This window comes from Anolis sagrei, chromosome 1, assembly GCF_037176765.1.
Source record: "Anolis sagrei isolate rAnoSag1 chromosome 1, rAnoSag1.mat, whole genome shotgun sequence".
Taxonomy (NCBI): Eukaryota; Metazoa; Chordata; class Lepidosauria; order Squamata; family Dactyloidae; genus Anolis; species Anolis sagrei.
In genome coordinates this window covers 113,514,591-113,526,835 of record NC_090021.1, presented here as the reverse complement: position 1 = coordinate 113,526,835, position 12,245 = coordinate 113,514,591, and the positions used below count along the sequence as shown (strand labels likewise).

At 40.2% G+C, this 12,245-nt stretch overlaps 1 protein-coding gene across 1 annotated transcript in view; it reads right to left on the bottom strand.

Annotated features, from left to right (window-relative positions):
* Positions 1–12,245, bottom strand: part of COL9A1 (collagen type IX alpha 1 chain) — a 93,731-nt gene that overhangs the window by 17,866 nt on the left and 63,620 nt on the right. The window contains exons 30-33 of the mRNA XM_067467960.1: positions 11,666–11,737; positions 8,254–8,289; positions 8,115–8,159; positions 5,842–5,874 (exon numbers count right to left, since the gene is read on the bottom strand). Coding sequence (XP_067324061.1) covers positions 5,842–5,874; positions 8,115–8,159; positions 8,254–8,289; positions 11,666–11,737 — 186 coding nt within the window. The remainder of the gene's footprint in view (positions 1–5,841; positions 5,875–8,114; positions 8,160–8,253; positions 8,290–11,665; positions 11,738–12,245) is intronic.

Here is a 12,245-nt window from a genome sequence, read left to right as displayed (position 1 = left end):
GGCCATTTCTGTCATGAATAGTCCAACGTCATGAGACTCTGCCCCCAGACATGCCCCAGAATTTCAAGTCATATCATTCCCAATCACACACAAAAACACTACTTCAATTACAGAAAACTCTGTACTATTTCAAATACTACGATTATAATAATGTCTGGAAATACTCAATTTCTGCAACATTTTGCAGACAGATTTTGATGGATGATCAACGGGATGGGGCAAATGTGATGTCATGTGATGGGACCCATTGGAAATCATTCTCAAACAGTCTCAAATATGATGAGGTCCATATACTTTCAGCTTCAGAGGCAGGAAAAGGCAAACCCACTCTGAAAAAATCTTGCCAAAAAAGCCCAAACCATAGGATAGGATCACTATAGGTCAGAGTAGACTTGAAGGCACACAATAACAAATAGTAATGTTTGATAAGTAACTGTGAAGTTGATAGCAAGACTAAGAAGAATGTAGACTCCTTTGATAAAGCACCTATGATGGTTTTGTGTGTGTGTGTGTGTGTGTCAGGAGCAACTTCTGGAAGTCACTTCTGGTGTGAGAGGTTTGGCTGTCTGCAAAGACATTGCCCAGGGGACGCCTGGATGTTTTGATGTTTTACCATCCATGTGGGAGGCTTCTCTCATGTCCCCACAAGGGGAGCTCGAACTGCCAGAGCGAGCTCATCCGCACTCTCCCCAGATTCAAATCTCCAACCTGTTGGTCTTCAGTAGAAAATTAGTATGGGAAACACTAAGATTTTTTTCTGACTTACAGGAATGCAGCCATGGTAAAATGTGAATGTGCGAGATCAGGAAGAAGGAAGGGGAATGGTACAGTAGATGTGCTTCCCAGACATCTGAAAAATGGCTCTGAATTCAGCACAAATGTATCAAATGTGGTGCTACTTTAGGGCATGTTTGCACCAGACTAAACTACCTACACACGGACAAGCAGAGATGTCCTCATAGACATACATGGCTTGTTGTTTGGAACCTATGAACATTCTCATGGAGGAATGAGGAAGCTAAAATTCCTCTTTAAAATGACTACATTAATCTCCTCCTGATTGAGACTTTAGACCCAACTGGTGTTATACGTCTGTTTCATGTTCCAGGTGTTTGCAAGACACACAGCCCCAAAAATATTTTATTCCAATTTAGACAAATTACTGGATCTCTTTTCTTTTTTTAAAAAAAAGGAACATTATTTGATACCAAGAACTACTTAGTCATGCGCTGCATGCTACAAAGAACTCTGTATGAAACTGATGATTAGCTGAAAAAATGTGATATGCAGTTAACAAAAGTTTTATCTTTGAAAAGAAGTCAGTGGAATTGTTTTGCAACAACCACTTTTCCTGACAACTGGGGACCATTTTTATGAAGCTTTTGGGTGTGATGCCTTTCAGTTATGCCCTCTTAAGCATTGCATTACTATGGCAACATGATATTAATCATAGGTCACATTCTAGAGTCCCAGTTAAATTTGATTTGTGCATGTAAAGCAGATGTGAACATATATTCCTACAGGTAGGATTACATTTCTCAGTAATAAAACATGATTAGTAGGGCTGGTCAATTCGTTTCGTTAATTCGTAATTCGTTAAAAAATTCGTTATTTTTTTGAATTACGAAACGATTACAAAACATTTTTTTTAACCTGGAAGTGTTTTTAAATATCGAAACGGCAGGTGCCAAAAAATTTTGTATTTCCGTCCATTTCGGAAATACGTAAGATGGCCGCCTGCCGATGCTTGCTGAGAGGGGCGAGCGAGAGGGGCGAGCGAGCGGCGAGCGAGAGGGGCGGAAGCACTCTCTCCTGACATTTCACCCACATCTATGGCAGGCATCCTCAGAGGTTGTGAGGTCTGTTGGAAACTAGGCAAGTGGGGTTGATATATCTGTGGAATAATGTTCAGGGTGGGAGGAAGAACTCTTGTCTGCTGGAGGCAAGCGTGAATGTTGCAGCTGGCCAGCTTGATGAGCATCGAATGGCCTTGCAGCTTCATGGTCTGGCTGCTTCCTGCCTGAATGTTGCAATTGGCCAGCTTGCTTAGCATTGCCTATTAATAATAATAGCGAGCGGCGAGCGAGAGGGGCGAGCGAGAGGGGCGAGCGAGCGGCGAGCGAGAGGGGCGGAAGCACTCTCTCCTGACATTTCACCCACATCTATGGCAGGCATCCTCAGAGGTTGTGAGGTCTGTTGGAAACTAGGCAAGTGGGGTTGATATATCTGTGGAATAATGTTCAGGGTGGGAGGAAGAACTCTTGTCTGCTAGAGGCAAGCGTGAATGTTGCAGTTGGCCAGCTTGATGAGCATCGAATGGCCTTGCAGCTTCATGGTCTGGCTGCTTCCTGCCTGAATGTTGCAATTGGCCAGCTTGCTTAGCATTGCCTATTAATAATAATAGCGAGCGGCGAGTGAGAGGGGCGAGCGAGAGGGGCGAGCGAGCGGCGAGCGAGAGGGGGCGAGCGAGCGGCGAGCGAGAGGGGCGGAAGCACTCTCTCCTGACATTTCACCCACATCTATGGCAGGCATCCTCAGAGGTTGTGAGGTCTGTTGGAAACTAGGCAAGTGGGGTTGATATATCTGTGGAATAATGTTCAGGGTGGGAGGAAGAACTCTTGTCTGCTGGAGGCAAGCGTGAATGTTGCAGCTGGCCAGCTTGATGAGCATCGAATGGCCTTGCAGCTTCATGGTCTGGCTGCTTCCTGCCTGAATGTTGCAATTGGCCAGCTTGCTTAGCATTGCCTATTAATAATAATAGCGAGCGGCGAGCGAGAGGGGCGAGCGAGCGGCGAGCGAGAGGGGCGAGCGAGCGGCGAGCGAGAGGGGCGGAAGCACTCTCTCCTGACATTTCACCCACATCTATGGTAGGCATCCTCAGAGGTTGTGAGGTCTGTTGGAAACTAGGCAAGTGGGGTTGATATATCTGTGGAATAATGTTCAGGGTGGGAGGAAGAACTCTTGTCTGCTGGAGCGAGAGGGGCGAGCGAGCGGCGAGCGAGAGGGGCGAGCGAGCGGCGAGCGAGAGGGCCCGCCAGAGTGAGTGCCTGCCTTCTCTCCTTAATAATAATTAATAATAATTAATCCCTACTCTACTAAATTAATAATTAAATTTAAAAAATATTTTAAAAATATTTTTTTAAAAAGGGCGCCATCTTTACAAAATGTTTTGTAAATATTTACGAAATTTCGTAAATACCGAAACTTTTTTTTGGGAAAGTTTTTAATTATTTTAAATATCGAAACAAAAAAAAACCCCAATTACAAATCGATTTTAGAAACAAATTTTTGCGTTGTTACCCAGGCCTAATGATTAGAACTCTGAAACAAGTACATAGGACAAAGAGAATAGTCTTAGAAGCTCTTGTACATGTGACTATATCTCAACTTAATAAAATATAGGTACAAACCTTGTTCTTCTACATCAGTGGTTCCCAACCTGTAGTCTGTGGACCACCAGTAGTCCGCAAGAACTAAAACATGGTCCGCAGCCTCACCGTTATTACACAATTGCAATAAGAATGACAGGTCTTGCAAAACCGTCTTATAGAGCTGAGGCTTATTAAATATGATTTTCTGTGGGTGAGCAGATGGCGACTACTGGATGGCATATGTTCTGTATCAGAAACTAGAGCTGATATGGTCTATCCAATGCAATTTTCTGAATTAGCATACCAAATAATCAAACTGAATCTAAAGTTGACCAAAAACTGATTCATAACCCTTTTGGAACTAATGTTGGAGAGTGGTCCCCGATCAAAGTGGTCCCTGGTCAAGTGGTCCCTGGTCAAAAAAATGTTGGGAGCCACTGTTCTACATATAGCTGTTTTGCTATTCCCAACATGCAAGAAAAGAACAAGCCAGAAATCTTCAATCACTACAGTTTCTTGCAGCATCCAAAAGAGCAAACTCTGGTTAATGGTGTCCAAACAAGCCAAGGTATTACCCCAATCTTAACTTATTTGTTCAGAAGCTAGTAACCTTATTTTTCTCTTTCAGACATTATTGACAAATGCCAAATACTACATCTAAAGGCCACTAAACCCAAAGGCATATTTATAGGTTAGAAGATACTTGTCTTAGCAGCAGTACATGTGAGAAGGACTTTGGGGGGTTTTTTTATCATAATTTGAACATGACCTAGCAATGTGATGCAGCAGCAAAGAAGCAAATAATATATTTGCCTACATTCAGAGAATGATAATTTTGCAGTAGTTCGAACACACCTAGAATATTGCATTCAGTTCAGGATACCTCATTTTAAGAAAGATATAGAGAAGTTGCAGTTGGCTCAGTGAAGGGCAACAAGAATGATAAGATGTATGAAGAACAAAAGCATATAAACAATGGAAGGAATTGGTCATGTTTAGCCTGGTGAAGGGAAGACGAAGAGGTGACATTATTGCACTCTTTAAATCTCCAAAAGGCTCTCTAAGAGGAAGGTGCAGGCTTGTTCTCTGTTGGCCACAAGGGCAGGAGCAGGTCTTATGGTTTTAAATTAAAGGAGATGAGGTGTTGATTGAAGGTTAAAAGGGATTTCTTGACAATTGGAGCTGTTTCACAATAGAGTAAATTAGGTAGAGAGGTGACAAGGGTCTCTTTCTCTGAACATCTTCAGAAAGAGGCTAGACAGCTACTTCCTTCAAATGCTCTAGCTGGTGTTTCTGTATTGATTAGTTGGTTGGACTCGATGGCTGATAGAAACATGTAATCATCCAAAATGCAACTACTATCAATCCTTGACTTCGTATGTATAAAAGCTATGAAACAACCTCAACTGCAACTTTCAAAAGAAAAAATGAGGTACCAGTGGATTCAAGCAATAGACTAGTTTAAAGCAGACATGCACAACATAAGCCCCACAAGCCACATGTTGCCCCTGCCCCAAAAAAGGATTTCAAATCGCTCACGATGACATGCTTTGGGCAACAATAACACAGACAACACCAGTATCATCTTTGCCATCAAGGTGGAACCAAAAGCAGGAGACAGACCTTGGTGCCCAGACCTTACCGCCTCCTCTTCCATGCCTCCAGACAGGGTTCCTCTCCAGCCCCTATGACACCATGATGTGTACCCATGCTATGGGTAGATTAGGAAAATGTTCTCTTTGATTTCCATGGCAAACCCAACTGTTCATGCCTGCCATGCCTTCCATTCATGTTACCAAAAAATTGTAACAAATTGATAATTTATTGGCAATACAAACTGGTGGTGCCAAAGTTCCCAATGCGGATTACACCAGTGCAAGGATACCAGTCAGTACCTTACTTTTGAGTAAGGAAGATGAACTACTAGCTGCTTATTTGAAGAATTTTTAAATTTAATCCATAGTAGGCCACATTTTGCATGCAGCTTCATGGAGCAATTTTACACATGTCTACAAAGAAATAAGCCAGCAAATACTCCCATAAATGTGTTGATAAAACTAAAGTCTATCCTATGTGAGCTGCATAAAAGATGCTCAGCCCGGTATATGACTCATATAAAAATTCAGTTCACAGAGCCTGCTCTACTAATCTGTTGTGAAGTCTCCATTCCCTTCGTTCACTAACTCATTAATTTACCTCTCTCTTCACCCATACCCGCAAACCTTCCATTCTCCACACACCAGGAGGTCACATTTCTCACTGTGAAAACCCCTCTAGTAATCTGCAGCTCTAAAATAAAAATGCTGAATGATGGATCACGTTTGCTCTAACTTCCTTGCTTGGGGAACTGAATATTTAAACTCCATTTGTGAAGCCAAACATCCCTTCTCCCGCCACCCCCCAGTTTAAAAATTTCTGCTGATTTATTATGCTTTTGATTTTCTGTAACAATGCAGTTCATCATACTTACAGATCCTTTAGGGCCTGGCAAACCCATGTCACCCTACGAAAACAAGATGAATTATGTCAGCATAGTAATGTTGCACGTGCCGTTTCAAATATAATGACTTTTTCATTATTCTTTAAATGTTTGCACATTATAGCACTATTAGGGGAAAGAAGATCTCTCGGAGATAAGCTTAAAGAACAAATATGTCAAAGGATGGGAAGTTGCACTCACTAATTCAAAATCAGTTTAGAACCATAAAAAGGCTGAAAGAGTTTTTGTATCTGAAAAAAAATCTCCTGCAAGTGCTGCTCTCCGTAAAATAGGGGTGGAGGAAATACAGACTGTAACCATTTATGTGGTCCTTTCCAAGGCTCTGAAACTCATAGACACAAATACTTTTTTCCAGAGGAAAAGAATGCTGCCTGGAGTGAAATTTTTGCCACGATTCGACAAACTCAACAGCATAAAACTGTCAAAATTACTGTAAATACTCATATATAAGTCGACTGCACGTATAAATTGAAGGTAGGTTGTAGATTTTGAATTTTGAAATGATGCATGCGTAAGTCAAAGGTTGTTTTAAGGAGACGGAAGGTGTGCTTTTTAATATAAGAATTATAGTACAGTAATCACATTGACCTGTGGATAAGCTGACCCAGGTTTTTTGGGTTAATTTTCAGACTAAAAGTTCTAGACCAGTGGTTCTCAACCTGTGGGTCCCCAGATGTTTTGGCCTCCCAGAATTCCTAAGAGCTGGTAAGCTGGCTGGGATTTCTGGGACTTGTAGGCCAAAACACCTGGGGACCCACAGATTGAGAACCATTGATCTAGACCTACACATAAATATATGGAATAATTGAAAAGCCAGAAGTTGAAACTGGAAGCAGACCCCTCATCACTTCTAAGAGCTATTTTCAAAGCCAAAATGTGATTGTGATGCCCACTGTAGGTGCATAAGTGTTAAAATTGCTTCCTGTCACATTTGTCCATCTCTGTTATAGTTAAATATTTATATGCCTTATTCAATTTGCATATATGCAGCATTTGGTATTTATAGTAAGTGCATTCATATGCCATGCCATTGAACAGATTGTGATATGAAAATGTACATAATCACATATACATTTGTTAACACAAATCATACATTGAATCCATGGTTTGCTGCTAACTTACAGACTCTGATTCATATACCATGGCTTGCAACATCTATGTGCAACATCTATGTGCCCTATTTCTCTTGCTGCTCAGCCTGAAATGGAAGCACCCTCTTGACAAAAAGGTATTGACAAAAGGAGCAGGAAAGAAACAAACTACAGTTGTCAGCTGCACGATTTGTGGCTTAAAAAAGAAACCAGCTAGTGCAAGCCATGTTGAGTGAATAGTTTTTGTGCTCTTATTCAACAACTTGCAGAATAAATAACATCATAAAAAGCTAATTTAAACATTTCACATTAAAATAGCTCATATAGACTGTCAGTTACAATGTTTTGGGTGAAATTTTCAAGTGAGAAAGGCTTGTGATTACAAATATGCGACTCAAACTTGACAAATACGATGGCATTCCCATCACCCTGTCAACACAAAACCTAATGAACAACTGTTGGCATAGGAACGGTTTCATGTGTTTTTTGATAACAGATCCTGTAAGCCAACACACTGCGCAAAAAAAACACAAAGTTAGCGGGAGTCTGCCCTTAGGCTTTTACTCTGTGAAACTGGTCAGAGCATTGCTTCACTAGTGAACAGGAACACTTTCCTCTGAGGACTCACTTTTATGCCATGACAGAAACAGCATTTTCAAACCAGCCAACAAATCAAGGAGGCAAGTGAGGTGCTGACTTAAAATTATGCAGCATTTGAAACCATTTCTCCCTAATTAGCAATCTGCTGCTGCATATAAATAGCTACAGCGGTAATGATTATTGTCTGCCTCTGATATGATACAGCCGCATCATATTGCTAGCGGCAGAAAGAGTTTAGGACAGAAATGTTTACGTTTTATCAGAATTCACAAGTCTTACAAATTCTAACAGAATTAGCAAAATTCTGTGAAGACAAGTTCAAATCAGTTTGAAATGGGAACATCTGTTTTCTACATATTCAGTTCCTACAAATCAGTAAAAGACATGAACCACATTTTAGGATCTTATCTGACATTTAGTAAAATTACCCAAACATCTCCTTTTCAGTCATGCTAAATGCAAACCATTCATACCCAAATCTTCAATAAACTATTTTCCATGTTAAATGGAGAAAAAATAGTTTTTTGATATTAAATTTGATTGTAATCTTACAAGTTCGCCTTTTCGTCCAGGTTCTCCTTCTCCACCAGCAGCACCCTATTTAGCGAGAAGGCACATGTTACATAGAGGCATCAAACATTTCACTGAAATTTGATAATAGTGGACAACTAAAAGTATATGAGACACTCACCTGATCTCCTTTAGGACCTGGTTCACCAACTGAACCCTGTGTGCAAATTTAAAATATTGTATATATAAAAACAAAACAGCCCAAATAACTGAACAGCAAGTGACAAGTTATATTCAGAAAAGAAGCAACACATGGGCTGAAAAGAAACAACGCTTGTCCTTCCATATCCTAAAGTACTGGTTAAATTTCAGTCTATTTGAAACCTATTATTCAGTACTCTAAGATCTGAAAGAGCATCTTTTAATTTTAGCCTGAAATGTTCAATGGACATGTAGAATTTCTTCTCCTAGAATCATGTCCCTACTAGTATATCTTGATTTTCTAGCTAGCTGTAAAATGGCTTAACTGTGATGGGTTTTGAGTATTTCTTTAGAAAATATTGAAAATACAATTTTAACCAAAAGAAAGTATAGAAATACAAAGCAATAAAACTTAAGAGAGATTGAAATATGTCTTGATACCCAAGGAGATCCATATTCAGTTCAGAGAAACTTATGGCTGTTAGTAAACCTAGCATCTGCTATTGATTCTGCTATCCTCGGTTTAGATTGAATAGATAACCAGACTATTTCAATTTGCATCGCTGCCATGATGAATTACAAACTTCAACTTAAATTTAAAAGGTAGTGCAGACAAAGGTAGTGTTATTCAAGAAATAAAACTGGAGATCAATGCAATCCGAAAATGACAAGAATGGTTTCCTGAAGTCTAGCTGCGATTCCACATTCCCTTTTCAAATTTCAACCTACTGCATGGAAGGAAAATCATGAAATCTTTAACTACAAACCATTTGGAGATCTTCCACAAAAGACTCTACACACAGAATCAATAATTCAGTCTGAGGTCTTTTGATACTGCTAACACCATAACCTATAGCAGCAAAGGTGAGAGTAATAGCAGAGGTGGGGAAAGGACAAAAAAGGCTTTAATGATAGTAGTGCAAAGAGAAGGTTGCAGGCTTGGGGCCACCGCTTTCCCAAATTCCTGGCAGTCCAAAGAAACAAGACAGTACAGAGGACTGGCTCAGGTGATCATATTTGCCACAGGATAGGCAATTGCCCAGGCCAGTCCTCCCATACTGTTGTGGCACCATTGAAACCAGCATCTTGGGAAGGAAGTAAAACCTAGTTCACAACACTTTTTTCTGTCCCTGCCACCTTCCTTTCTCTATGTGTGAAGCAAAGAAAGTGACACACCACCACTTATTAAACAAGTGTAATGTCACAACAGGATCCTAGAAAGATTAAAGGTATTTGGTCTCATATACAAATAAAGTGTTCCTTGCCTTTTTGATGCACTTTGTAATTTGCAGTTGTCATTTAACCTCCTACTTTTTTTCTTTTTTATTTCAAAGCTTACCCCTCATTCCAAGGGTAGGTATTTCTGTCCTATAGAGCTGCACCATTGGTTACATTTTCATAGGACATATCTACATGACCATTTATCCCAGGACCAATCCTGCATGGCAAATACTGGATTAATCCCAGAATTGTTTAGGTAGACTCTCCCACCACTCATTCCATTGCAGAGGTGGTAGCAATGTGCATAAACATTAATGAAGAGAAAGGAACGAGATCTAAAAGATTCACATGAGACTATCATTTGTTCAAATATGACGGACAGAGAGAAAATGAAAGCATACCCTTTTAAGACCGGAGAGTTAAAGCAGACATCTAGCTATTTTTATTAGACACGGAGAAATGAAAAAGGCAGCGGGGTTATTGTGTGCAATTTTCTTTTGCAGGATCCCTGAATGCTATATAGCCAATAAGAAGTTATCTCACTGTCAATATATATTAATATCCCCTAAACATTTCTGTCAGCCATCTTTATTGAAAAGCTCATAACATGTATAACAAAATTAGACGATAACGAAGATCAAACGATAATCTTGGCAGGGGGGACAAGCAATCCTACCACTGCCACCAGTATAACGAAATTTAGACTATACGTGACGTACCTTGCCGCTGGACACCACTGTAAAATAATTAGCAGCTGACCATAGGTTAAATATATCAATGACCGATGTTATTGGTAGGTATGACTGCCACCACCTCAGCTTTATTGGTCTGAGGAAGCAAAGGTGTGAATGTGTTGTAGGTAAGGTGTGTTTGCCCTTGGTTCTTCTGTAACTCCTTTACTGGTTGACTGGACTTTAAAAAGGTTTGACAGACTGAAGCTGACACCAGTTAAAAGTGAACTAGGAAAGGTTTATTGAACTTTAAACAGATAGCAACTCATAGAATGAGCGGTACAGAAGCATAGTTTAGCTGTAGAGCCTTAGTTAATTAAACAAGTAGTTCCACTGACAATAAAGCTTTTAAAACTGTGAGTTTCCTTAAACACACTGCTCTATCCTTAGAAACAGTATCACTTGGAGAACAGACTACTATCTGTCTCACCCACAGGGCAATAACCTCCCTTATACTATCCCTAAAGTATAAGAAGACAAGTCTTTCTGTTACTGATCCTCTCAATACAGTAACCTTAGCCCTTGTCTGCTTCTTATTCCTTATCCTTCAGGCTCACTTAAAAGCTCTTCTTCCCTGTCAGAACTCTATTTAGCTTCCTCTCCTAAAAATCCCTTCCTTCTGTGTCTGATGTCAAGACACTTCTCTCTCTGTCAAAAGCTGACAGCCTCTTTCCCTCTCTCAACCGACTCCTCCCCTAATTGCTCCAACCAATCAGGAGACGGCTTGACTCCTCCTCCTGCTTCTGCCTGTCTCCCAAGATGACAGCCACTGACATTCAGGCCTCGGCCTGGTTGCCTCAAAGGTAGATTTCACTACAACATGCATGTAATTTGCAGTATAAGTGTTATAAGCTTTTGTAGTAAAAGAAAGATGGCTGGCAGAAAGATATTTTAAGGGAAACATATTTTTTAAAACATGTGAAAAAACCTTATAAGTTACATATCTTTTAGAGACCCTACATTGGAAAAATATACACAATACACATTTTTGTTTAATTTTAATTTTCCTCCTAGAATCATAGAGTTGGAAGAGACCTCATGGGCCATCCAGTCTAACCTTCTGCCAAGAAGCAGGAAAACTGCATTCAAAGTACCCCCGACAGATGGCCATCCAGCCTCTGTTTAAAAGCTTCCAAAGAAGGAGCCTCCACCACACTCCGGGGCAGAGAGTTCCACTGCTGAACGGCTCTCACAGTCAGGAAGTTCTTCCTAATGTTCAGGTGGAATCTCCTTTCTTGTAGTTTGAAGCCATTGTTCCGTATCCTAGTCTCCAGGGCAGCAGAAAACGAGCTTGCTCCCTCCTCCCTATGATTTCCTCTCACATATGTATACATGGCTATCATGTCTCATTTAGGTATATTCAACAGTGTGGTGTGGAGGAAACCCTTTCCTTCATGAAAAAAAATCAGTGTAATTCCTCTTGAATAACGGCACACTTACCCTGTCACCACTTGGGCCAGGCAATCCCGGAGGCCCGGGCAAACCGGGCAGGCCAATGTCACCATCAGCACCCTAGAAGAAAAAATCAAACATGGCATGATATTAGGATTATTTTTTATTTAAAAAAGCAATAGTCGATGAAGACAACCAGCTGCTAAGATACAAGTTACACCTTACACATGAAGAATAACTGGGAGACAGTGTGGTGCAATGGTTTGAATGTTGGACAAGGATTCAGGGAACTAGATTATACCTTCACTTGGCTAAGGAAACCAAGTTAATAAAATATTATATACCTAAGGCTGAAAGAGCATGACAATCATGCTCATTCAGCCTTAGTGATGTAATATTTGATTAATTTCATCCTCAAATAAAGCAATAAGCAATGTTTCTCCCGTGTGAAATTTTTCATATTTCAGGACTTACTCAGCATAAAATTTGCACATAGTATTTTTGTGTAGAAAACAACATTTTCTGTAAAGGAAACAACTTTTTATATGGAAAAAATAACACTTTGTATAAACATATTATGCAAAAAATACTGTTTGTCACAAAACAGCATTTTTCTAGCCATCTAATC